The sequence below is a fragment of the Emydura macquarii genome, unplaced genomic scaffold, assembly GCF_026122565.2.
Source record: "Emydura macquarii macquarii isolate MOO-44397 ecotype Brisbane River unplaced genomic scaffold, CSIRO-AGI_Emac_v2 contig_3506, whole genome shotgun sequence".
Lineage (NCBI taxonomy): Eukaryota > Metazoa > Chordata > Testudines > Chelidae > Emydura > Emydura macquarii.
The window spans coordinates 10,162,047-10,189,557 of NW_027133643.1; the positions used below are offsets into that span (position 1 = coordinate 10,162,047).

The 27,511-nt window shown below is 38.4% G+C and overlaps 2 protein-coding genes across 5 annotated transcripts in view; one reads left to right on the forward strand and one right to left on the reverse strand.

Moving 5' to 3' along the window:
* The window catches only part of ALG6 (ALG6 alpha-1,3-glucosyltransferase), a 34,113-nt gene extending 19,805 nt beyond the window's left edge, over positions 1-14,308 (forward strand). For both annotated transcript variants that reach the window (XM_067535546.1, XM_067535547.1), the window contains exons 6-15: positions 487-569; positions 1,584-1,648; positions 4,896-5,081; positions 6,080-6,215; positions 8,259-8,344; positions 9,047-9,131; positions 10,297-10,367; positions 12,401-12,469; positions 12,621-12,819; positions 13,594-14,308. In XM_067535546.1, the coding sequence (XP_067391647.1) occupies positions 487-569; positions 1,584-1,648; positions 4,896-5,081; positions 6,080-6,215; positions 8,259-8,344; positions 9,047-9,131; positions 10,297-10,367; positions 12,401-12,469; positions 12,621-12,819; positions 13,594-13,791 (1,178 nt within the window). In that variant the 3' untranslated portion in view covers positions 13,792-14,308. The remainder of the gene's footprint in view (positions 1-486; positions 570-1,583; positions 1,649-4,895; positions 5,082-6,079; positions 6,216-8,258; positions 8,345-9,046; positions 9,132-10,296; positions 10,368-12,400; positions 12,470-12,620; positions 12,820-13,593) is intronic.
* A 2,145-nt stretch (positions 14,309-16,453) lies between these two features.
* ITGB3BP (integrin subunit beta 3 binding protein) overlaps positions 16,454-27,511 on the reverse strand; it is a 40,167-nt gene continuing 29,109 nt past the window's right edge. The window contains exons 8-9 of one of the 3 annotated variants that reach the window (XM_067535549.1): positions 20,557-20,610; positions 16,454-17,269 (exon numbers count right to left, since the gene is read on the reverse strand). In XM_067535549.1, coding sequence (XP_067391650.1) covers positions 20,558-20,610 — 53 coding nt within the window. In that variant the 3' untranslated portion in view covers positions 16,454-17,269; position 20,557. The other 2 variants (XM_067535550.1, XM_067535551.1) reach the window with 2 other exon arrangements.

Consider the following 27,511-nt stretch of genomic DNA (forward strand, 5'->3'; position numbering starts at 1 on the left):
AAGCCCTCTCTAGAATCAAATGCTGGAGCACACAGCAATACTTCATGATCATTCAAGACAGAAAATGAAGAATACTGTGGCTGATTGAAACTTTAGGGAAACTTCAGAAGGCATGAATTTGATGAGGAAATTGAGGTTTCCACTACAGGGCGTAGATCTAAAACATGCATTTAAAATTTGTGGGCAGCTGAACCCACCAAGACATGTATGTGGCTACATAGTTTGGGGGTTTTGTATAGATTAAACAATGTGCAGGCATTGCACCCATCTTGGTGATAGGTGCATGTAAGACTTAATCCTTACCTTTCTTAAAACCAAACATCAGATGCAAGCCATGTAGGTTGGAGGGGAAGAATGGAGAGTAAAGTTGCATGCTGACAATCCAGAGACAATTTATAAATGGAAATAGGTAATATCAGTGGATTGTGATGAGCTATACTTATTTGGGGGAGATTCTTATCCACAGTTAATCTTTCTGTTTTTCAGTTCTTATTGCTGATTTGCTGGTTTACATACCTGCAGTTATCTTGTATTGCTGTTGTTTAAAAGAAACATCAACTAAAAAAAAGGCAAGTATACCAAGTCTGGTGTGGAGTGTGAGTGAGAGCGAGTGAGTGAGCATGAATGTTATTACAGTGGTCCCCAAACTTTTTACCCTGCACACCCCCTGCTGTTCCTCCCCTCCCCAGCTGGGAGTGGGGCCACAGTCAGGACCGGGGAGCAGCGGCAGGGTGGTGGGGCTTCTGAGCTGAGAGTCCTGAGACAGAGGGGCTCCCATGCCCCCTGCAACGTTCCTCCACATGCGCCTCACACTTTGAAGACCTCTGCGTTATTAACTGGAATATAAATTTAAAAGGCTGAAAAGAAAGTTAATTAATGTTACAAAACCACAAGATGCTTTCTGTTTACATAAAATGGATGACAGTCTGTATATCTTGCATTAAAGACTTTTCAGTTAGAAAACATGAAGTTATTTTACAGCAATTATTTTAATGCCCTTCAATAACAATAACAAGATGCACTGAAGTTTAGTAACCATGAACTACAGAATTATACTTCTTGTCAAATTTATTGCTTGGGTAGTAAAAAACAAGATTTGTGCTCTGACATGGAATCTAGGAACAGCCTTGGGTCTTGCACACTTCTTTAGACAGCAGAACTGAAATGCATTGTAAAAGTGACACCATGCTCAGGGTTTTTAATGCTCACTGTTCTCAAACATCTCTGGTCTGCCAATTCATGGAGCTGTTCCCAGGAGTAAACTGAGCACAGGCATCTTTGTGAATTGGCTGGCAGAAGACACCCTGATGGTCCTTTTATAATACTCTTTCCCACTGAGGCTCACTTTGTCCTCTCCCATACCTCAAGCTATCACTGGGGGAGAAATGATTGGAGGAAAAGAATGTTCCCCAGATGAATGAGTAAGGGATCCACAGCAGCTTGGCTGGGCTGGGGTTGTTAAAGGAGAACCAATCATGTTCCGGTTCCAGAGTGAAATGAACTGCTATAAAATAAAGTGCCTTTATTTTTATGTGTTTAAAATTTTTCTCTCTCTGTTCTGTTCTTTTTTTTCTCTTTCCCAGATTTCCAGTGCTCTCTGTATATTGCTTTATCCAGGCCTCATTCTCATCGACTATGGACATTTTCAGTATCCTTGCAATTGCTTTGAAATGAAAGAATTTCAGTAATACAATAACATCAGTCTCTCCTACAATAACAATACTTTTACTTGGGAGGAAGTTAGATCTGTTAGCTGAATGTTGAGGGCCTCCCCCACCTTTGCGAATGCTTTGAAAGGAAACAGTAATCCTTAAATGGACTTGGAGCAAAATATTGATGTGGGGTAAATCAATCAAACCTGGAATAGCTTTTCTTTGCATCCCAAGTGCACCTTTATATCACTCTGCCTTGTATGAATAAACGTCTGTGACAGTCTGATTGTGAAAAGAATGGATACTCCTGAGATTTCTGCCTGGATAAGAGAACCATCTTAGTTCTTGTTGGGTGGTAGAGAGGAGTGTCAAACACAGCCGTGCTGTTCAATTCTATAAAATGTGACTTTGTCTATAGCTTTTGCAGCCAGTAGCTGACTAGAGATAATAGAAGGAGATCATTAACATTTATTGAGTGTCTCAGATGCTGCTGCCCAATTTCTAGCAACCATGATGCTTCTCAATGAGATATAGCTGTACACCTGACTCACTATACAACATCAATAGTAAATTAGAGTAGACTCTGCTTCTTGTTGTCCTCTAATATCCTTTGAGCCACTGACTCCCCCGTTTATAGGTACCTTTGAAACATATGGTGAATTTGTAAGTTATAGGTAGAGCTGACTGAGTCGTTTACAAAGATTGAGTATTCACAATTGGAGCTTTGTTAGTTAGTATTTCTTCCCCAGATCAGATGAGTTCACAAGCACTGCTGTTGAGAATACCTATATTTTTGTTTTCTGCTAAAACTTACATGTACAACTTCTTCAAAATTCTGCTTCTGTGAACATTCATGCCAACAAAACTCAGTATTGTGTGTTCACAGGACACGCATAAAAGGGTGTAACCATGGCCAAACCAAATTTATTTATAAATGAGAGCAAGTATTATTGGGGGTGGGGGGAATCAACAATCCCCTAGCTCTAAATTAATGCATAGATTTCTTTGCTGTCACTTACTAATGTAATTGTGAGGGCTCAAATGTTACTCTTGCCATCAACTAAACAAAGTACAATATACAACATCTTCATTGCCTAATTAACAACTTATGTCTTGGTGCCTATTTATTGTCTCATGAAGTTAATAAAAAAAATACTCAAAAACCACACATAGAGTATCTCCTTAGCTAACCAAATATGATTTTGGCTTTTAGCTGACCTGAACTTGTAGTAGTTAACTTAATACTACCTTGTAACATTGGAGCACAGATGTACTTGTAATGGAGTGAACCAACATAGAGCACATGGCTGCATTCTGTTTTTTGAAATTCAGTATGGACCTTCTGACCTCCTGAGTTTCATATCCTATGCTAGTCTGTAATTAGAATAAAGTTTGATGTATTGTTTTCAAGATGTATGCCACATTAATGAAGATTAGTGCAGTAATCCTGAGATTTTCCCAAGGAAAAACCTGTTCTCCTTGCCACCTGGAATATTCCTTGCTCTGTGATGTAAATTGAGCTAGTGGTTGCTTGCGTAACATATGAAATGTATAAAGTTTCAGAAGTCCTTTAAAGCTTCCAAATCAATGTTTATATACACACAATCTAGGCTGAGATTTTCAAAGCCACTGAGGGAAGTTGGCTGCCCAATCCCCATTAATTTTAATGAGAATTGGGCATGTCAGTTTCTTATGGCAAGTTTGAAAATCCTACCCCATTGGTATGTATGCGGGTGTATGTACTTTTTTATCATTAATTTAAATATAAATATCCACATTTAGGTCTTGGTTGCAGCTTGTATTAGAAAATTAGCTATTGTGCATATCCATAAGCAAGTTGATTACTCCAAGTTGTATCAATGTGTGCCAGGTAACAGATATGAGTAAATCCTGGGACTGTGATAAATGTGGATATTTTAAAGTACCCTATTAAGTCAAAATCAGGCAAAATTTTGCTGGTCAATGTCTAATAACATACTAATTATGCTGTTCCCTCTAGAAGATGTGGATGTCAGGTGAGAAGCAGCAGCAGAAGCCAAACTTCTAAGAAACAGACTCTGCTTTCATGACAGATTTTAGCTATATTTTGCTGCTTCAATTTATTCTGAAGTCATAATTCTGGCACTGATTCTGCGAAGATTTATGCATGTGCATAACTTTATATGCTGTGATTAGTTCAGCCGAAGTCAGTGGAGCTACTTAGAATGCAGAAAGTTGACTGCTTGTATAAGTCTTTGTAGGATCAAGGCCTTTTGGCATCAAAGTAGCTGCTGTGAAAGTGACAGAATGACAGATTATGATTTTGGATTAGGGAATAAATAGCAGGTTGAGAGATGATTTAAAAAACTCAGATGTGTTGTCATGTAGCTCTCTGTACTGGCAAAGACAGAGTAGGGGGAGAGAGAGAAATTGTTTCAGTATTTCTTAGGGTATCAGTAGCTTCTCTTTAATTCGGTTTCTTTCATTACACTTGAATTGCTATTTTTGATGTATTCAGAACCTGAACCATTGACTTCAATGAGCTTTAGGAGTCTCTTCACTGACTTCACTGGGTTTTGGATCAAGCCCCAAGTGCCAAAATAAAGACCAGATTTTTTGTTGTTGTATCTTTTGTTATTTGTTTTGTAGTAGCGGCTAGAGGCCCTAATCATGGATTGGGGCCTCTTTGTGCCTAGGCGTACAGACACATAAGAAGAAGACAGTCTCTGCCCTGAAGAGAGTACAGTCTAAGTATGGGCGTATTAAACTATTCCATACAAAGCTGTACTGAAAGAGAGATTTAGGGCTTTTTAAAGTTTTACCTATAACCCTGGAAAAAATAAGCACAAGAACATGTGTTATTGCTCCTCATTGTATCCTACTGAGTACTATGTCAGTGCAGTTTTTTATTAATCCTGGTTAATTGTTATTACACTAATATAGTACATTCAATCTGTGCAGGCATAAAACTCTGGTGAATAAGTCTTTCCCTTTAACTCTATGGACTTTTGATTAGGATACAGGAAATACATCCCAAATGTAAAGTTAAAATTGGCTAACCTGTTGAAATAGAATTTAAAATATGTCCGTGTGGAAAAAAACTGCATATTTGGCACTAGATTTTTAAAAATTAAGACTAACATATAAAACTTCTGTTCTTTGAATATTTTTTACACCTCTGACCTGTGGCATTAGTTCATTAAGTTGTCACACTATTCAGCATGTTGCTTCTCTTGCACATCTTGTCCTTAACACTAAAAACATATATAACTCAGTGAGCCTGGGCTTTGCTTTGTGGGGTGTACTTTATCTGTCTTATAATTGGGACCTTCTAGGATCATTGGCATTTTGCTTGGCCATAAATTATAAACAAATGGAACTCTATCATGCACTGCCATTCTTTCTCTTCCTGCTTGGAAAATGCTTCCAAAAAGGCCTGACAGGAAAGGGGTGAGTAGCTTTAAAATTCATTATCCGGACACTAGCTCAAAAATGCAGCCTTAGCCTTGGGAGTTTGAGTCATCCTATTTGCATGTCAGTTGTTTCTCTATTAAACTCCAATGGCAGATACGCGACTCGTATCATACTTTCCTCTGTTCTTGTAAAACACGTCTCTTTCTAGCCGTTAAACTGGATACACTAAATATCTAACTAGTTTTAAGGATGTAGAAAGTATAGCAAAATATATTCAACTTAGAGCTGGATGAAATTTGTAGGCCGAATCCATTTTCAGCAAAAACTTCAGAAGTGGTGACACTGAACATTCTGTGAATTTGACTGTTTCCCCAAATTATTGATTGGGGGAAATGACCTTAAAAAAAAAAAAAAAAGGATCCTGAAAGGGAAAAATTTTGTTTTGACATTTTCAAAATGTAACAATTACTTTTTTCAGTTCTGAACAACTTTTTGTTTAGAAATTTCCTTTAATTTAATTTAAAAAAAAAATTAAATCGTAAATGCTCAAAATAGAAATGGTTTCATTTTGGGAAATATTTTGTTCAATTCAAAATTAATGTTTTTAGATTTTTTTTAGACAGTTTGGTTTGATCTGAAATAGTGTTTTCCAATTTTTTGGAATTGCCAGTAAACCAAAAAGCCTGTTATTTGCACAGCTGTCAGTAACCAACTTTTCTCTGCACACCCTCCTCATGCTGGAATCCAAGTTAAATATGGGCCAAAAGACATCCAGATTCATGAGACAATGCCAGTAGATGTGCTGTAGTCCTAGTGGATTTCTTATGACTGATTTAGAGGAGACGATGTAACTTTTCTCTAGTACTGATAGCTCTCTGGTCAAATTTGTCACATTTGATGATCTTATGCACGTTCAGTTGTATGCTGTAAATACACTTTAAGTTTTAAGCCCCCAGAGCCTTATTATTTTATATAAACAACTGAGGTTTTTTTGCTTCTTCATATCTTGATTTAATCTCTTTTATTTATTACAGATTAGTGTTGTTAGTTAAACTAGCATTTACAGTGGTTGCTTCTTTTGCTATTTGCTGGCTCCCATTTTGCACAGAAGTGGAACAAATCCTGCAAGTACTCAGAAGACTCTTTCCCATTGATCGAGGCTTGTTTGAGGTATGTGGGTTGTTTTGTTTGTGTAAATGTTCTGTATTCTTAGATCCCTTGAGAAACCTTCATCATGACCTTTAGGGATTTAATGTGGAAGACACACCACAGAACTAGTAATCTGAGCTGCCTTCTTCAGCAGTCATTTCTTGCCAGTTATTTAATCCAGTATTTAACCCCTAGCTCAGCTGGCATCTTCAGGATATTATATGAGTAGACAACACTTATCCCATCATCAAACCCATACTTCAGTCATACATTTTTCCATTGAAATAGATTCCATTGTAATTGACAGTGTCAGAAGATACAACAGTAAAGTTAACAGCTTCAGAGTCTCCTCTTTGGTTAGCATAATACTCATTTTACTGAAAGGAATTATTTATACAACTAATAATGGCTGTAATGTTTCAGGTGTAAATTAAAGCCTGCTTTGCATCCTAGTTTATATTCTCAATAACAACTTTCTACAAAAGTTTTATTTAGATCAGTTCTACTTTTACTACTCCCAAGTAGTAGTTTGATTCAGCACGGTGCTCATGTGGCTTGATCCTGCAAAGCAGTTAAGCACGTACTTAATTCTAAGCACACATTGATGCCAGTGGGGCTACTACTTATATGCTTACACAGACACTTCAGTGTTTTGTTAGATTGGGGTCAGAGTGCTTAGCGCCTGGCAAGATTGAACCCTTGTACATGTTTAAAAGTAAGTTCTGAACCCCGGGCTTCCCCAAAGAAGAAACTAAGGGCTTGATTCAGTAATGCTTCAGTGGGACTTAAGCACATGCTTAAGTGCTTTGCTGGATCTGGGCCTAAGTGACTGTGATTAGTGTAAATGGTTTGCCTTATATATGTAGCTTCTGTTAGCAGTTCTTCCATAGACACAGATGATACCCACAACCTGCAATATCTTTGTCCTGAAAAACCAACATTTTGGATACACTGAGGATGGCATTTAATTTAGATGCAGCCATAGCAATATTTTCAGAACATATTCTCTAGCAGCTTATTAAAAAATAACTGAAGCTTGGGAGATAAAGGTATTTACAAACCAAAATACCTTTTGTCACGTTGCATTTTTTACCCTTTGCTAAGTTTAAAAATAAAAGCTGTAAATGTCAACAAACAATGCATCCAAAAGAGCCCAAGGATTTTAGTCTAATATTAGCCCAAATATTTTCAGACTGAATAGGGGAGTGACTGACTTGGATACTAATCTGGATAAACTGAGAAATTGTCCGCGTAAGCAATGCACAGTAAGTTTATACTGGGTTGCCTGCAACAGGTTCTTTGAAATGATTCCCATTTACAGAAACAGCAACAAATGCTGATGGTTGTAAAATCTTATTGGCTAAGAAGTAGGCATCTTGCATGTTTGCTGGTGCTGCCAAAACCCTCTGTTCACTTGTAGTCCTCAGCAAATTTGAAGAGCATATTCTGTAGTGCTAGTAGGCATACAAGGAAGATGACTTAGTTGTTGGTGCTAGTAGCTTTCTTGCTGTTATGTCTACACAGCTGTGATTCCAGCAGCTGTTTAGGGATGAGTTTCATGAGCATGATAGCTGTGGTTACAAATTTAATTTTGAAAGTGATCCTAGCACAACTGCTAATGTCTTTAGACTTCTTGATTTATTAGTGGTTAACTCTGTCACTGCTAGCAAGCACAGCTAAATACATTCAGGTATGTAATAAAATGTGACAATTTATAGAATGTCTTCACATTTGAAAGAAGTTTCACAGGTGCTATTATTCTGATTTAAAATTTCCTAGAGATGGATGGTTTCAGAGCTTTATTTTTACAAAGTGTGTGGTCTTGACTTAAGACTGATGGTCTCTTGTGTCCGAGAAAGTATTTCTCAGTTATTTTAATACATGTTTTAATTCAATTTATTTCAGATCTTAATTTTCTATGTTTGAGCCAACGTCACATAGACCCAATACTACCTTTCATTATAGCATATGTCTGAATGTATTTTTCAGTGGAAATAGTAAATGATCCTCTTATTGTTTGAACAGCAAATTAACATAGATACAACTCACTGAATATCTTTTCAGGATAAAGTAGCCAACGTTTGGTGTAGCCTAAGTGTCCTTATAAAGATAAAGAATGTTGTGTCACCTCAAATCCAGCTTAAACTCAGGTAAGAGAACTGAAGGATTTTAAGTAGCTTTCTCTTTTATTCATATTATGAGGGATTTTCAAAAGCATCTAAGCAATTTAGGAGCACAAATCCTATTGAAAGTCAAAGGGACTTGTGCTCCTAAATCACAAAGGTGCTTTTGAAAATCCGATGGGAAGAATTGAGAGATGCGATTTTTAGAGTTCTTTAAAAAGACTTTTGTTCAGAGAGTATTTTTTTTAGTCCCAAGTAATACAATTAAAAATTTTCTCCAGGTTTGTGTGTGTGTTTAGAATACTTAGAATTTTATTAAACTTTTTTCTGCATATTTGTATAATGATTTGAGCTGAATAATTAATTAAAATTGGGAAGCTAGATAAAAATAACAAACATATGCACCTACTTTTTCCATTATTTCTTCTAACAGTGTTTAAAGTTTGCACAATCCAAAATTTTCAAATAAGTAAATAGTTCAAGACAAGGCTTTTTCAGTCTGGAAGATGGATGAAAAATTACTGAAGAGTAACATTTTCAAAAACACCTAAGTCAATTAGGAGCATATGCCACATTGACTTATGCCCCTAAGTGATTTGTGCATTTGAAAATGGGACAGGGGTCCCTAAGTCACTTAGTAGCTTTTTGAAAATATTATCTGAAATTATCAAAGTGGTTATTTATATGTTAAAGGATAAACTTATTTTTTTTTTTTAAATAATCTTTTAGCTTTGCTTTTACATTTCTGAGCCTACTTCCTGCTTGTATAAAACTAACTCTCCAGCCCTCTCTCCGAGGATTTAAATTTGCTCTGGTAAGTGTATTTTTTAAATTGTTTCTTATTTTAAATCTATCCGGGAGTGTTGGAGTATGGCCAATAGTTCTCCTTAAAATTGTCCCGCTGTGCAGAGTTATGTATATCGTTAAATGTCATTTGGTATTTGCTGAAGAGACTTTAAAAAGCGTATCATCAACAGAGTTGAATATCAAAGTTCTATCAGAGGACCTAACTAGTGTCTTTTAAATCTCAGGGTTTGCCCCTTGTCTATACTTCTTTATTTCTCTTATCCTCAGTTTTCTTTATTTTATTCTGTAATTTTATTGTTTTCCTCTGAAAAACTGTTGGAAGATTCTCCACACAATAAAGCTTTGTATGGATTTGAGATTTCCTTTCTATTTTGTTTTGTTTCCAAAGTGATCGGGTTTTTTTAATGCACTGGCTGCCAAATTCAATAAAAATTCCCACAGTAGTCATTGCAGGCTCATTAGTGGTTTGAAAAGGGAATGATACTTTTGTTTAACAAAAAAAAAAGTTTGCTTTTTTCTCTGTAGTCTAATATCATTAAACATAAATTTAGGCATATCGACATGACATGAATGTAAAATGTTCTTTTAAGACTAAAAGCACTTTTATACTAAGATCGATATAACTAACATTTAAACAGTGGATTTATATGATAGAAAATTTGCAAGTATTACTGGAGTTTATAATAGTGATATCTATAACTAGCATAGAGTATAGTTGACCCGGCATAATACAAACTACTTCAGGTATGGAGTTGCATAGTTCTGACTTTATATAGTAGGGTCCCAAACCTGCAATCACTTATGCATGTGAGTAATTCAGTTTACTTTGACGGGGTTACTCATGTAAGTTAAGCACATGAATAAGTGTTTGCAAGATAGGGGCCTTTTTACATGAGACGTTCTAAATACTCTGGGTCAAACTTTCAAAAGGCTCCTTTTTGCAGCTCCAATCTGTTACAGGTGCAGATCTGTGTACTTGTCCCTCTAACTATATTGAAACGTGTGTATTGCCCTGGAGTTGAATATATTTAGTACAAAGGAGATACTCAAATTATATTGAACACTTCACACTTTTGCCAGCCTTTACATAAAATTAGGCCAACTGGAAAACTAAAACCTACACTTTGATTTGGGGAAAGTCATATTAACCTGTTCTACTTGACTCTTTTAAGGCTAGTTGTGCATTGTCATTCTTCCTGTTCTCCTTCCAAGTACATGAAAAATCCATTCTTCTAGTATCACTGTAAGTAATTAATAATTTTTATATAGAAAATATTTTGATACCCTTTCCCCAAATTTGCATGATGTTATAGGCTTCTTCCTCACTTAAAAATAATGTATCTATTAAAACAGAGACTTTTTAAAAATTGTGCATATAGTTTTCATTCCTTAAGAACTTATGCATAAGTAACTTAGGGTTATGAAAGCAGAAATTTCCTTTTTGACTACTTCCATTATCTAAACAACAGGATGTATTAATGGTAGGTTTACTCGAGTTCGGTCCAGCACAAAATATGCCTGACTCTCCAGGTGGTAGGTTGCCTGATTCTGGGGGTGGAAAGGGTGACACTGCATAGAAACCAAAGAAGTCCCAGACATGGAAAGATGTGGACAAATTGGAGAAAGTCCAGAGAAGAGCAACAGAAATGATTGAAGGTCTAGAAAACAGACCTATGAGGAAAGATTGAAAAAATTGGGTTCGTTTAGTCTGGAGAAAAGAAGACTGCATGGAAGGAGGGGACATAAGTTTTCACGTACATAAAATGTTACAAGAAGGAGGGACAAAATTATTCTCTTGAATCTCTCAAGATAGGACAAGAAGCAATGGGCTTAAATTACAGGAAGGGAGGTTTAGGTTGGATATTAGGAAAAACTTCCTAACTGTCAGGGTAGTTAAGCACTGGAATAAATCTGTGTCATTGGAGATTTTTAAGAGCAGGTTAGACAAACACCTGTCAGGAATGGCCAAGATAATACTTAGTCCTGCTTTGAGTGCAGGGGACTGGATTAGAAGACCTTTTAAGATCCCTTCCAGTCCTACTTCTATGATACTATATAGTTGCCCAGCAAGTAGAGAACTTATTTAAAGTAAATAATGATGAAATAAGATGAACTCTCCTTCATTTCTCAGTAACTAGATGGCAAATGGTCTCCCATCTTGGTCATTAATATATATATATATTCCCCTTCTCTTTCCTTTGTTGGAGATGAATCTTAAGGCAGTGGGCCATCTTCTTCCCCTTGGATGAAGCATAACCATCATGTGGGAGGAATTTGAACATTGGATCGTAGCACCTTTAATATTCCTCTCCTAGGTTTACATTAGAAAGCTCACAGAGGCCCACAGGGGACAATTTTAATTTTATCTAGACTGGCCACTAAACTATTGTTTCTAGTTTCCAAGTTGAACACACAACTTCACCATGCTTACTAGTGTGACTAGGTGCGGATGCTCATAAACTGCAGCTGTCCTTTTGTATGCATATTGTGCTGCAAATTAACACACACGGCAGAATATCTCTTGCATCAGAGCTCTGCTTAGTGTGGTCACAGCTTCTTTGGTTCTTGGGATCAGCCCATCACTTCCTCAGGCCACGTCTACACGAACGCTTAGTGCGCGGCAGCTGGGGTGTAGATCTACAGTGCTCCAACTTGCAGCACGCTAACTGTCCGTGTGGACCCTGCTGCTGTGCACTAGAAGTTCCCTAGTGCACATGGACAGTCACATACCGCTGATTCAAAGCACAGTGTGTCGGTGCACACTAGGGAGCTTTCAGTGCACAGCAGCAGCATCCACATGAACAGTTAGTGCCCTAGCATTCCATGCACTGTAGATTTACACTTCAGCTTGTTGCACACTAGCTATTCATGTAGACATACCTAAGACAGTGAGAGGCTTACCCCAAGAATCAAAGAAGTTGTAACCAGTTGCCACACCAAGCAGAGCTCGGATGCAGGAAGTATTCTGCCCTGGTATATTCTTAATGGACCGTATGCCAGTGGAGGATAGACAGACTGGAGTTCTGCCATGCCTCCTAGAGTAAGTTGGGAGGGTGGCAGGTGCAAGGCCCACTACTGGCACTCTTGCCCCAGAAGGGAGTTCTTTGACCATTTGCAGCTAGTTTCTGGCTCCAGATGGCAAAAGAAGGGGCCAGATCACAATAGAGTCTCTGGCCCAGAAAAGGTAAAACTTATGTTTAAAAAGAGGTTGGAGAGAACCAGCAAAGCTGTTGTCGTTACAGTGTTTGTACACCTATTTTTCTTTTTTCATTGTAGACCAGTCTGCTTAATTATAAATGAAATTCCTTTGATGGCTACGTGGTTTTTACTTGTGTCAACTTTCAGGTGAGTCCGATGCTATTAACTTCAATACAATATTCTTCCTGCCTTGATTCTAATGCGTCTTTCTAAACGTATTCTTTTTTCTCACCTTTTAATGTGTTACTTAAAATGTAAATTTGTTGGAAAAGAGACTAATGCACTTTTGTTTGAACAGCTTGCTGCCTCTTTTGTTGAAAGATGGCCTGCTACTGGCCTACGTAGTGACAACACTGGCATTTCTCACAGTATGTGTGACTTCTTTTTCAATATTTGAAAAGACTTCAGAAGAGGACCTGCAGCTGAAATCACTTTCCCTTTCGATTAGGGGATACATGCCTTCATTTAAGGCATTCCCAAAGGTTATTAAGAGTCTGGTAAGAAACTTTTTGACTGTTCAGTGTTATCATGACGGTAAAATATAAACCAGCTTTATGCCCACAATTATGTACATTTGTCTGGCCGTAGGATATACATAGTATTTATGGAATATACTCTTGTTTACCCATTTGTTCTTAATAGAAGTTTCATGTGAACAACTTCATGTGTTGAAAACCACACAAGAGACCCATTTGTCATCTTCCAGGCTACCTCCGTATATGTAATGTTTTCTCAATTCCCGTGTGAGGTCCCCCCCCATCCTCCCCAACACCTCATTCAAATCCCTCCTAAAAACTCTGATTAAGTAAATTTAGGAAGAAAGGAGAGAGAGGGAATTCCCAGCTAACTCCTTCCTCTCTTCTTCCAAGCAGAGTATTGTCAGACCTTTCAGTTTTAAGCCTTTGAGGGCTGGGACTGTCTTCACACTTCCCTTATACAGTTGCATACACTGTCAGTGCTTAATAGTAATGAGATCACCCTTGTTAAGCAGCAACATATCAAAAGACCCCATTCCAAAATATTCAATGTGTTGAATGTATAGTAGGAAACTGTCTAATCTTTGGGTTTTTTGGGGGTGATTAGCTTGACTGTATTTTCATCAGCCTAGAGAATGGCACGCAAGATGTCAGTATAGATGCACCCTGTATTTTTTAAGAGGACATTCATACAAAGGATGAAGAACACACAGCACCTAAGCAATGAAAGTAACTACTTTTTTCATTGGACACTGTAAGTCAATGTTAACTAATGTATCCTTCTTTATTTTACAGTTTCTTGTCTCATTAACTCTGATGGGCATCCTCACTTTAATGAGTGCCACACTGAATCCTCCACAGAGGCTCCCAGATTTATTTCCTATGTCTGTATCGGTTGTTTCCTGCTTACACTTCTTGTTCTTCTTTATGTATTTTAATGCTGTGATACTGTGGGACTCAAGAAATGGACAAAATCAGAAGAAAATCAATTAGTCATATCCTAACCTGTGAAGACTCAAGACTAAACTGTAAAGAGACAGAGTATTTTCAATGAAAATATCAGTTACACTAGGCAGCTCTAAATCACTGTCTTTAATATATTTCCCATGATCTAATGAAAATGAGAAAACAATGTTTTACATTTTAAACACAAAGAATAAGTTAATGACTTATTTTAAGGAAGAACAGTAGCTATTACCAAAGAGTGTTCGAAATGTAATTTGACTTGTTATATTCTCCAGACTTTTAATACGTCTGATGTTTGCAAGATGAAAAGGCTATTTGTAAACTGTAAATAATTAAATGCAGGAAGTCTTGACCCTTGTCCAGCAGTGCTAGTTTAATTTTGTGGCTTAGCTCAATTAATTTGCTAGTGTCAAATCATGCATTTCCCAGTATGAAATGTGAAAGAGATTAATATAGGTTAAACAATATCTCTTGGTTGCTGCTTCTAAGTGGTGTCTCTTGCTGGCCCTTTTTGATTTCATAAATTAAACTGCCTTGCGCACTATTTCACTGTCATGCTTTCATTTGATACGCTTAAAATCATCAAGGCCACTGCACTAATAGCCATGACTCACTATCCTAGTTCATGCTAACATGACCATCTTATTCTGGCATTAACCTCTTTACCAACTGAAGTCCATTTTGATTCTAACAAGAATTACAGAGTGCTATTATTGTTTTTCCTGCATATCCTTTTTGGTATGGGTAATGTAACTTACAAACGACACATCTATGTAGATAATCAATTTTATGACCTAAATGGAATGGTCAGTCTTTTAAATCGGGTACAACTATTTTCTTCTCTAGAATGTTTGAGACTGAAGTATTTTGTAGGCCAAAGTTCTGTGTCATCAGCTACAAGTTGAACTCAAATTCCACAGCACTTGTGTAGCACGCTAGAAGTACTGTAGAAGCTTCAGCTCAACTGAAGGTTTTTGTTGAAGTTAATATGAAACTGATGAATCAGCATAGCATTCCTGACACTCTGGGGTCACAGAATTTTGTACTGAAACAGGTATAAATGCTATGTATAAGTGGATGGAGGAGGGAGAGAGGGGAAGGAGAGAACTGGAGTTTTAGACAGCTGGCTATGGCAGAGTTGAGGCTTCTTGCACAACGGAGAGAATGTGTCTCTCTACCTCTCCCTTATCGATGTTCCTGGTAATAGTTACCCTACTTATTCCACTATGAATAGCCCCAACTGCATCCACCAATACTGGGTAACCACATTAACTGAAAATCTGTTACAATGTTTACAGCTCAAAATTAGTTTTCAGTGTTGTTCTATTAATAAGTTTCAGATTTAATACCCTACTGAGATGAACTGAGCCAGTCTATACTTCTCGATTATTGTTGCAGCCGGTTAGCTGATGCAGGAAGACAACACTGCCTAAGTTTACATTATTCACCTGTAGCTGAATTGCTGTTCAAGTGCTTAATGCTTCTAGGATTTTATTGTATTAATGATGTGTTGGGGCACTAAAAGCCTTGAATAGGTGTCTTTAGTTAGAATTTAAAAACATAACAAGATTTTATGTAACCACTATAACTTAATTTTACTAAAATGGAAGCTGAGATAGTACAGCATACTTCTGAAGCCAGGAGGGAGTAGATTCTGCAGCAAATCCTACTGATGTGAAATAACTTCCACGCTGAGCTATTAACTTTCTCATCTAAATGGCACTCTGCATAGTGCCCTGGTACCCTACTAGCTCAGAGTATACAAACTGATTAATTGTTCAGCAGAAAAGCAGAAGAACCAATAGAAAAGGATTGCATGAGGAAAAAGAGCTCTTGAGCTGGTATCATCAGGAAGAGGTTATACCCTGGAAGCTGACATTCATAGGATCATAGAGCTGGAAGGGACCTCATCTAGTCCAACCCCCTGCTCAAAGCAGGACTAACCTCAGCTAAATAATCCCAGCGAGGGTTTTGTCAAGCTGCAGCTTAAAAACCTCTAAAGATGGAGATTCCACCACCTTCCTAGGTAACCCATTCCAGTGCTTCACCACCCTCCTAGGGAAAAACTTTTTCCTAATGTCTAACCTAGACCTCCCGCCCTGCAACTTGAGACCATTGCTCCTTGTTCTGTCATCTGCCACCACTGAGAACAGCATAGCTCCATCCTCCCTGGAACCCCCTTTCAGGTAGTTAAAGGCTGCTATCAAATTCCCCCTCATTGGTCTCTTCTGCAGACTAAACAAGCCTAGTTCCCTCAGCCTCTCCTCATAAGTCTTGTGCTCCAGCCCCCTAATCATTTTTGTTGCCCTCCACTGGACTCTCTCCAACTTGTCCACATCCTTTGGGGGCCCAAAACTGGACACAGTACTCCAAATGCGGCCTCACCAATGCCAAATAGAGGGGAATAATCACTTCCCGCGATCTGCTGGCAATGCTCCTACTAATGCAGCCCGATATGCTATTAGCCTTCTTGGCAACCAGGGCACACTGCTGACTTATATCCAGCTTCTTATCCACTGTTACCCCCAGGTCCTTTTCTGCAGAACTGCTGCCCAGCTCATCGGATTGGACACACAAGAAAGGACGGGCCATCCTTGTTTAAGGGCACTCCCTTATTGACCTGACTATTATGAGCAAAATACCAGATTAATAATTCATTAATTAAAAATACTCATTAATATCAAAATATTCTAGAGCTGTCTCTGGTATGTAGCATAAGGCATGAATGTATGTATCAAGTGTTCCATGAATTTATTTCCCCATGTATGAATTATGAGGTCACTTAAATGAAGTGTTTACCTAATGAGTTTACATTTCTTTAATTAAAGGCAGTTTACTTGTTGGTGAAACAACTTGTCTTAATCTTTTCAACAAGTAATTAACAACACTTATAGACGGCAGCTTTATTTTGTACAAGGTAAAACATTCCACTTACATGGATATAAGGCATTAGTGAACTACAGTTATATATGTAGACAGACAGCGTTTGACTTAGATTAAGACAGATAATATCCAAGCTGTAACTTTAATCTTTCCATGAGCATTTAACATTCTTCTGAGAGGGAGTTACCATGATAATTATCCATGGGTAAGGCATGCAAAATCTCCGTCCACAATAAAGTCTTTTCTTTCTTGTTAAAATTAATGGGTATTGACATGTATCAAGCTACAGAAAGAGGAATCATTGTCCAGAATAACTTTGAGGGACAACACCTACAGAATTCTGCACAAATACAACTTAGTGCAACATTGCCAGAAGTTAAGGCAGCGTGATGAACCATTACTGTCAAAAGAATGTGTAAAACAGCCAATTAAGATGGAAAAAAGTGAAATGGTTTCACATGTTAGTCTCTTCTTGCTTATGTTCATCACAAGATTAGGGCCAAGTGTTTCCCACCATCTCTTTTCTTTGTCCTTCAGATGGCCTCCAAGGGTGATAAAGCGAGAGTCATCTGATCTACCTTGTGCAGAACGGGGAAATGGTTCTTAGTAGACCCAGCTGTTTCTGAAAGGCAAAAGCTTAGTATACCAAGAGGTCAAAGAAACAGTAACTGCTTTAACAGCATTAAGGTACACATAGTTAAGAGTAATATCTGAAACAATATCCTAAAATATAACTCTGCATTTTCTATTTTCCTTCATAAAAGAATGGCTAACCTTTGTTATTTTGACATTACAGGTAAAAATCATTTACTAACTTGACATTAGTTGCTGATTTTCCCTTATCTAACTTTAGACATTTTGTGTTCTCCTTACACACCAAATGACTTTTTGGACCCAGCTGTATATCTATTAAAAAAGGAAGTTTAGGCTATTTCAAAAATACCTACATTTACAGAATGATTGTAGAGTATATAAAGCTGGCAACATCTCAACACCACTCATCATTTTAGCTTTGTCTAATTCAGAACTTCAGTTGTAAAATGCTAGTCACTTCCTGGTTTGAGAAGCATTAATCTACAGTGGAGGCAAGGAATACTCAGATTCCTTCACCTTTTTATACATCTCATGTACTTTTTACTCAACACACATGAAAGACCACAGCCACTTTTATAAATTTGGCAACTGCCTAAAGCTGGAGAGTTTTCAGGGTAATCAGAAATATACAAAGGATGGTGGAAAAATAGCAAATAGATTTTTACGCCAACTCCTTCCCTTATATCACGAAGTAGCTACACTAGACTAAAGTAAGCACTTAGTCATTCTTTAAGTACATACAAGTACACAGTGAGAGCTGGCCTCAAATGCCTTTACTTCACGTTCTTGTTGAAGTCAATAGGATCCACTTGTGTAGTACAAATATGGCCCTGGGTTAGGGAATATAACTGTCTGCTACCAATCTGAAAACAAATTGGACTTGTAGAAGATACAGAGTAACTCCTACCATAATGTAATTTCCCATGTCATTTGTTCACAATCAACCAAAAAAAAAATTGCAAATGCCCAGTTCGGAGTATGTCAGCATTTGCTGAAAATGTCATGGAACTGCTGCACCTTATCTTAAATAGCATCTCACTAACTTTTGGGTGGGCCTATAAACTGCATAAATAAAGCCCTGCAAATTGGCATGCAGATATCACTGCTCATGGTAAAACTGGCACCCATTCCTAGAGATGGAGCGTATCATTACTGTAAAATTTTCAGACTCTGCAGGCCTGGGAACCAGTGTTCATCCCTAAACATGCAGCTTCCTGCTGGTCAATGCTAAAAGCATATTACGGCCTTTACATCAAGGCAGCACAACTACTGTTTGTAATAACGGCACATAGCAAGAAAAGTTTATATTCTCTACAGCAGCAAATCTAGATCAGCTTGTAGTACATAAACATGCATAAAAGAGCTATGAAGAAATGAATTATTTACATTCAGATTATCTGGTTGTGCACATTGTAAAGTTTAAATTAGATACCAGAAATTTTATCTAGATGTGCACCTGCCTAGTGCAATGAGCAATCCTTAATTGGTATTTGCTGGGGAGATAGATTTACAGGCATTTCTTCTCTCCTTTTAAGTACAATAAGGCACATGTATAACTTTGTGTTGACACAGAATGCATTTTTCATATAATGCCTGTGGGATTAAAAGAATGACTGAAATAAGAATTAATTAGACAACATTACCATATGCATGCTCTGTTCACAATAACGTATCTGCCTAACCCTAACTTCATTATGTAAAAACACATGACAATGCCAGAGAAAGTGAACAATTGTGTTTTCCTTACGTTAGGGTAAAATGTTTTTGATGTTAGAAGATAAAGGAGCATTTAATTCATAATTAACTCTCTTCTGGTACTGTTGAAAATCAAACCTAATACTGGGAACTGCAGAAAGCTTTTCACCATCACCAGATTTACCTTTTGCTTTTTTACAGTAAGAAAATGAATAGACTGTATGTTTGTCACTTACACAAGAACACTTTAAAAGCAGGAAAAGGTAAATATGCCTTTACTAGGCACAAGTGACGGAGGTTGAAATTACTGCCAACCTATCAGAAAGCTTCAAAAGTATTCTGTCTTGAAGACATGATTAAAAGTTGCACTGTAGATTTGTGGCATTTAATATATATATATATGTGTGTGTGTGTGTGTACACATTCTGTGAATATCTGTGAGCCAGTTCTCCCTTGTTAATATAATATTATGAATATTTAGAATAACCTGACTTTCTAAAGAGAGGTATATGTTCAGACTTTCCATCACTCCCCGTTAATCTGCAGATAAATCTCTACATCCAAAGATGAAAATATGTCTGACAAGAATTTGTGAAACATGACACCCTGAGCAGAGAGTTTTCTTATGCCTAAGTGGTGTTTTGCTGATTGACAAGGTCAGTCTCTAGTTGGGCTTTTGCATATGTCACTAGAACAGGGAGAAGCAACCAATGGAATAACAGAAATTGAGCACCCACAAAGCTTGTCTTGTGGCTTCTGTTAGCTCCCCAGTGTGAATGGCACAAAACAGAGTATAAAACAATAGCTGAAAATCTGGGAGCTGTGACATATCTGGCTTGAATGAAATTACAGAAAGAAAGGAACTTTGTTAAAAGGAAATTTTGTCCAGCAAGTGCAAACAGTAAAACATTAACACACTGGCCACACACAAGACAATTCAAAAATTGGCCAGCAGCAAGCACAGGACATTGCTGATACAAGTGAGGGCAGGGCCCGGGGAAGTGGCCTTGTCAAGTAGAGATGGTTCCCTATACAAACGCTCCTATAGCCCCTTTGAACCCAGGAAATGGGATTACTGCTCAAATAATGGACAGCAATGTCTTCTGAGCTGCATAGGCCTCTCAAATAGAACAGAATAGAAAATCTATTTGTCCAGGACAGGGGCAGGCACCTTTGAAGTAGCTCATTAGGAGAATCACCCATAATATCTAAGACGGTATAACCTGTTCTGGCACTCAAATTCTCTTATTCCTTTGGTCATGTGTGCCTATTCAAGTGTGAAATACTTGAAAAACCTTCTAGTTATCACCTGACCTTAGTGACTTGGAGACATCCTCCTGTAATAATCTTCAGTATGATAGATTTCTGTACATGCAATAGGCATCAATTTGCACAGCAAATCAGCAGAAATTTTAACAAGCAGATTTGTTTTTTTATTATTCAGGTATTGCGTTCATGAGCAGCAATTGCCTTCAGATCAACCTATGACAATGTGATCATTCACAGTTGTACCTACTATGATCATTTTACAAATGTTTAAATAAATTCAATCCTTATAATTACAGTCGCTGTAGACATTAGTATGTGTAGTCAAACAATAAAGTGGGAAAGCTCGCTTACCTCAGTTAATGAGGGATTTAAGGAATTCAGAGCTGTTACCAGATTGTACATATTCTGTGGATAAAACAAAACCAAATTTTCACAAGCAGAATGATGTTTTATACAAATTTATAAAATAAAAATCTCAAAAAATCAACAATGCTGCTAAAGTAAAGTTTCCAGAGTTCATACATAATTTGTTAATATTGTAAGCTGCAGCTTCCAGAATGTATGTTTTTGCTATTTACATTTTCATGATTCCACTACTTAACTCTGACCATTTCAAAAAATACACTGAGTTTTTTTTAATATATAAGTAAAGATTTGTATAAACACCAGGAAATGTAGAATTAAGAGCGTCCGTAATTTACAGTGGATTCTACCAGGGCTTCAATGGAAATAATGACAGCTAAAGAGAGACTAAAACTGCTCATTTGTTTATGTGCTACTGCAATCTAGGACTAAATTGTTTGGGGAGGAATCTTCAATTATGTGCTGCTGCCCAGACAATATTAATCAAAATCTTATAACCTGCAGACATTTTGCATATGGGCATTGTGGGCCAGATCACCCCTCCTCATTGGGAGGGTGGAGTCACCAGTTTCTTGGGGATTCTCTTCGTCTAAGAACAGAAGGGGAGCTGTGGTGACACAAGCAGTGGGACACGCTAACTGCCCCGAGTGCAGTTCTGTCCAAGGCATATACGCACACTGCTAGCATATTCCTAAGGGAATCCCACAATGGGGTAGAGTGAGCACATATGAGGCAAGGCTGGGGGCCTATGGGTGGTCTGGAACGCTGCTGTATACTTGCAATCTGGAACAGCCACTCAGGGGTCTGTGAGTATGTCTACATTGCTGCTGGCATTCCCAGCTCAGGTCGATCGAGCTCACAGGCTAAAACTAGAATTGTAGCTGTGGCAGCGTGAGCCTCAGCTGGACTAGCAGGGTGAGTATATGCCTTGGACGGAGCTGCACTCGGGGCAGCTAGCGCGTCCCACTGCTTGTGTCGCCACAGCTCCCCTTCTGTTCTTGGAACGCTAGTTCAGCCAGAGTTAGCCACGAGTACGTCTACCTGAGCTGGAAATCAGGGGTATACAGATCCTGCTCTAGACAAGGAGTTAAAGGGCAGCCCCACCCCACCACACCTGTGACGCATGCCAGACTTAGAGACAAAGTCTTAAAAGGGAGAAACCCAGCTCAGAAATGCCTAGTCCCAGGAAGAGGCCAGACCTCTCATTCTCAGCGCCCCAAGAGGAACAAGTTGCTTTAGGTAGCCTGCAGACATGGAGCAGTGATACAGGCGGCTGAAAGACCTTACAAGACAGAAGGGCTGGTGCCACTCTTTATTTCTGTTAATGTAATTTTCTTTCCTTTGTTATGCTGGGAATTGGGACTAGGAGTCTGGCCCCAGGGTAGATCCCTGCCAAAAATGCAAGCCCCCTGAGGAGACGGCAGGACAATGCAGGAAGTAGCCCAGGAAAGAAGCAAGAGGTCTGACAAGACAGATTTAACTGCTTATAAGGTGCCTGGACCTAGGTTGCCCTACAGCGTCACCGAAGAGGCTGGCATGAAGAGCCCGGATACAAGGGAGCAGCAGGATTATTGGGCCTAGATCTGGGCTGTTGACCTGATGTGAGCTTGTGGGACTTTGAATTTACTCCACAAGGGGTGAGGCTAAACATGACCTTGCCAGAGGGCTGAGTCACAAGATGAAGAGAACCACCAGTGGACCTGAGTAGATGAGCTACGAAGACCACAAAAAATCCTAGAACGCCACGCTCAGGGCAGCGCATTGACAGGCGAGTCACTTGGTCACAAAATCATTGCCGCTGTGCGAGGTTTAGAGCAGATCTGAGGCCCATACCAAGAGCAGAGTTGCTGTATTTTATGTGCTAAGGATTCTGCAGATGTTGTTTCTGTTCTCATTTCTGGCAATGAGCCAGTCAGAGTATGCTCAAGATCTTTAGCATATCACATATGTCTGGAACATCTGGCCATCACTCATGTTGTGTGAGAAGGGGAGGGAAGACGAGGAGATGTGGAGATCATGGGTGGAAGGCTGTTAGGCTTTCATGGCCTCTTTCAGCCAAACTGGGTGAGAATTGATGGAAGCAAATTGTATTGGCTTTGGAAACGCACAGGATTAGATATGACCCCATTTGTGCTCAGGAATGTCCCCCTATATTTTCCACCTTAATTTGGCCCTGCATTAGTAGTTTTTGCTTTCAATAGGTTTTGACCTTACTCTGGGTTTTAATAGCACCACCTGCTTGTATATTTACTGCACAGCTTAAGTACGGTTTGGTTATTTCCTTTTCTGTTTATATCCATGATCTGGGGGGGCAGGGATGTATCTGGTCTCTGCATGATTGAGAGGAGTAGCTCAATCAAGTGACGCCACCTTTAGTGTGCATATGCTTAAACCTACCGCCTTTTGCAGCCCATGGCTTTACAAAGGGTGCAGAGGGGGAGTGCAATGTATGAAAGTCCAAAATTCCCACAGTTTGGTTGTTGCTAGCAAGCCTCAGGATACCTGTCCCAGCAGACCAGTGAAAGAGTATAAGCAATGGACTCTGTTTCCAAAATGGTGTCTGGGTCTGCGCCAAATTTGACAAGGAATTCTGGCCTGATCTAAGTTTGATCATTTTATTTAATAAAAACTGCATTCAGTTTGACTTTACACCATGTGTATCTCTATTTACAGCCTTCTACTCACTAAACAATTTTGCTGTTGGCACAAGTAGCCATTAAAAAGCAAATTCTACTGCCAGTTACCTGTGTTTAGAATAGAAAAATAACTGCCATCGCAGATTGTATGGTGTGGTAACTGACAGTAATAGACAGACTTAATTGTGATCACTATTTCCAAACTGCTGGTTTCTTTGCACTAACTATAAGTTCTGAATAAAAAAATCCTTCCTTGTAATAACTCTTACTTGTCCAAGTGCAAGTAATTGCTTAAGAAATCAAGCAGTACAAAGACATGCAAGTCTCACAGTCTGAAAGTATCTTGACAAAATGTCTAACTCACCCTGGGCTAGATTCAAATTGCATTCATTGAAGCTTATCCAAGAACCTTCAGTCTAGCATCTTTGAAGAAATATCTGTATTTATAATTTTCTCTATACGTAGTATAAAGAATTCTTTATATATAGTACTAACGGTTACATATTTAAATAGCCAACAAAGAATATGAGCTATTCTAAACCCTCCCCAGATGCTCACATGACTTACTATGCCTACTTAAGTTTGGTTAAGTATTTTTCTTCTTTGTGAAGCTAACAAGGAGGATGATCAGATCCCTCCAATTCTCTGCCTGTGGCACATAATCCAGTCTCCTGTGGATCTCATTTACTTTAGTCTCAGTTCTGTTGTTGGGTTTCATGTGCGGGTGCTGGTGGCCTCTGATACACAGGAGGTCAGGCTAGATAATCTAGTGGTCCCCTCTGGCCTGAAAGGCCATTACTCCAAAAATAACACTGACAACACTTTCATAGTCTTCAACACCTTTACATGAATAAATCTTAATTCTGATTACCCGTCTTCAATAAAGCCAAACCTGGCAAAATGTACCTAACCTTCACTAAGGTCAAATCCTATCCTGGCCACTGCAACTAGAAGAAATGTTACCCAGTACATCCCCTGCAGCTGAAAACCTGTAGGCCAACGCAGAAATCTATGAAGTTGTCCAGAAAGGCAGGGGTAAGAGGAATAGCACATTTGTTGCCCCTGTGAAAGCTCCCAGTTAGCTAGCAGATGCTGCTCTCTGCAGCACATGCACCAGCTGGATAAGGGGGCTGGACATGACACCCTAAACTAAAGTCTACATTACCTTGGGGTTTCAGTGCACAGGCTTGCATGGTAGTTGCTTGAATACTAGGTACAAATCCTGCCCTGCTGCTTCTATGGGATGGTAGATGTTCCCATGTGTCCTCCCCTCCCAATCCATAAGTGCAGCAAAAGGGCAGGATCTTACCCATCCCTCCCCCCAAGTAGGACTGCTCTGAAACATTTACACACCTAAAAAGGAGAGAGAAAAAAATGTTCACCTGTCAGGTGCTATAAAACCAATCTTCTACTAAATGTGCCAGAATAATTTTTCTCCACCTCAACCACAGTTAAAACCTTCAGTCTATTCATTACTGTCTTTTTATAGTATTTTTATTTAATAAAACCTATTAAGACTACCATACAAATCTCTTTACTTATGCTTTTATCTTTTAACTGATCAATTTTTATATTGCTGACATCCCTTCTTCACCATTTGCTCATTTAAAAATTCATAGTATATGAGCTATGTCTCTGGAGAAAATGTCTATAAAATTTGTTACAGCTGGCAAACGTGTATGAGTCAGTGATGGCACATGACTAAATGCTTCACAGAAAATAAAATTTGTTTCTGTAGTAAGCAGAACTGTTTAAATGTTATTTATTTTTATGTTTCAAAGAAAATATATTGTGAAGTGCTGCATTGATTTAATACACAACAATGTCTGTGTACACGCTGTACAGGGAAAATTTATGAAACCTTTGCACAACTCCCTTAATTGAATTTTCCAAATCTCTCACCACACACAAATAATCAATATCTTCTGCAGAGAAAACCAGTCAGAATTATTACAGTCTTTCTTTTCAATTTTGTTGTCATCAGCACATACGGAGCACCTGGATATTTGTAATGTCTGGATAGCAAGTTATTTACACCTCTTAAACATAAGATTGCTATTAAGTGAGTTCAAACTGTTTCTTTATTTAAAATAATTATTACATTCCCAGGAGAATACAGATAGCGTATTTATAGTCAGGTAGGAGTTACTATTCATATTCATGTTGTAATGAAGCAGTAGTTCTTTAATTTTTTTTATTAGACTTCATACTCTGAAGTCTTGATCTGCCAGATTTTTTTTTAAATTGATTCTGAAAAAAGTAGATAGGAAAATAGGGAATAAACAAAGGTATGAAAATTCATGAATCACTGTGGTTGATACCCACACAGAGAAGGTAAATTGACAATCCAGTATATACGTATGTCTGAAGCCTATAGCCATGTGTCTCATGTGCATTTCTGTCAGCCAACAGTTAATAGCTTAATATTTCATCTACATAGCATCGGATGTTCAATCATTGGAGAGGTTTGTAAGCTGCTCCCCAAAAGCTCACGTCTGTGACCTCAGACTCAGACACTCTAATGTGCACCTACAACACAGTAAAACCAGAGTCTGCTAGGAAAGTTGTTGTTTTTGTGTTTTTTAACAATGAAGAGAGAAGACATAGAACATTTATTTGAGTCAAAAGAAAAACGGTCTACAGTATCTTACCCATAAATGGTATTTCTCTAATGGACAAAGTTAGTCTCTCACTTGAACCTACATAAAATTTAAAAATTCAATGGCATTGCAGAATTTGGGCACTAGTCAAGGCACTTATTGCCTTCTCCAGCTGTAAGGCCATAGAATTTTCTAGAAGTACAATTCCAAGCTGGGGGGGACACTTGGATGGAATGAGAAAAGAGATCTAGTCAAGCTTAGCCAAAGGAAAAGCTTTTATCCAGAAAGTGCAAGCTACAATAGAGCAAAAGTCTGTCTTGCATGAGAAGTCTTTAATGCTGTTCTATTTCTGAAATTTAACTATGCAACCAAAGGGGAAGCTGATCTTTGTCTACTAAAGAAATCCCATTTCCAGTTTTTAATTGTCTATTGAGTAAATGGAAAATAGTGTCCAACTAGTTTAGATTTGTAAACACTCCCTAAATACAAGAAGATGGGATTATTTCTTGAAAACAAAAGGTTGGACAACTCTTACACAGGCTACTTCTGCAGAAATATAAGGATCGGATTTTCTCTTGCATCCAAGGTGAAGGCTGTTCGAGGACTTCTTATTGCTCCTTAATTCTCAAACTGTTCAAGAAGGTCATAGTTAGCAGCTGAGTTCACGCTCTGAAACGGTCTTACATTGAAGTGACCCATAGCATTTAAAGACCAGTTTTCAGCTGAGACCAGGATCTAAGGCAATTTAGCTTGACTAGTGAAGACAGTGAGATTTTAACTCTAGGTCTCTCTCTCCAACCCAGGAGGCTTTGTAGGTTTAACAGTTTGATTCCAGCCACATTTTTAGCCTCCACAAAGGTGGTGGCCAACAGAAATTATACATCTGGGAAGACAATATCGTGTCTCCTGATGTAAATCTTGTTTGGGTGTAATTGCAGCCTTCTCAAGTACCCTGGGTTGCTGGAAGTAACTTCTTGCTGGCTGCTGTTGAGGCAATGAGTTTGAGCAACTGTAGTCTAGTAGCAACTGATGGTTGAACACATGATGTCCGAGAATTTTTGCATAAGTGACAGACTCAGTTGGAGCAGATCACACTGCTTGCATGGAGGAGCAATTATTTGTTTTCTTCTCAGCTCCTCTGGTATATCAGGTATAACTCACGAGAGCCAGGAAAACTACTGGAAAGCATGAGGAAGAGATCAAGACCTGCACCATCCATCCCGTGAGCCACAGCAAGACTCTGGAGGCTTGAAACCACTTAGACTGATGTCTCATACAGCTGTAAGTTCATTAGTTGCACATGCGTGTTCAAATGTGATGAGTGACAACCCATCTGGTTAAAGAGCGACCTGTTCATCTGAAAACCAGTGTTAGTGTGTGTGCAAGGAGAAGGGGAAATTGGTTCCATTGCCCTGTACAAAATGAGGTAGGAATAAAAACTCTTATTGGTGCCGGGGAAGAGTAATCTTAATACAAATACCAAATTTACCCAATCCCTTGCAAGAATGAGTAGCTGGAAAATGGGTTCATTTTCCTATTTAAATATAGCCTATAACTTAAAGAAGGCTCTGAATATAGTTTTTCTTAATACTGCAAATATGATCTGAGAATCTTTAGCCAGAAGACTACTGTGCCTTGAAGAGCACAAGAGACCCATTCATGGGCATGGTTCATGCTCATTTTAATGCTATGCTGTTTTCTTCACAG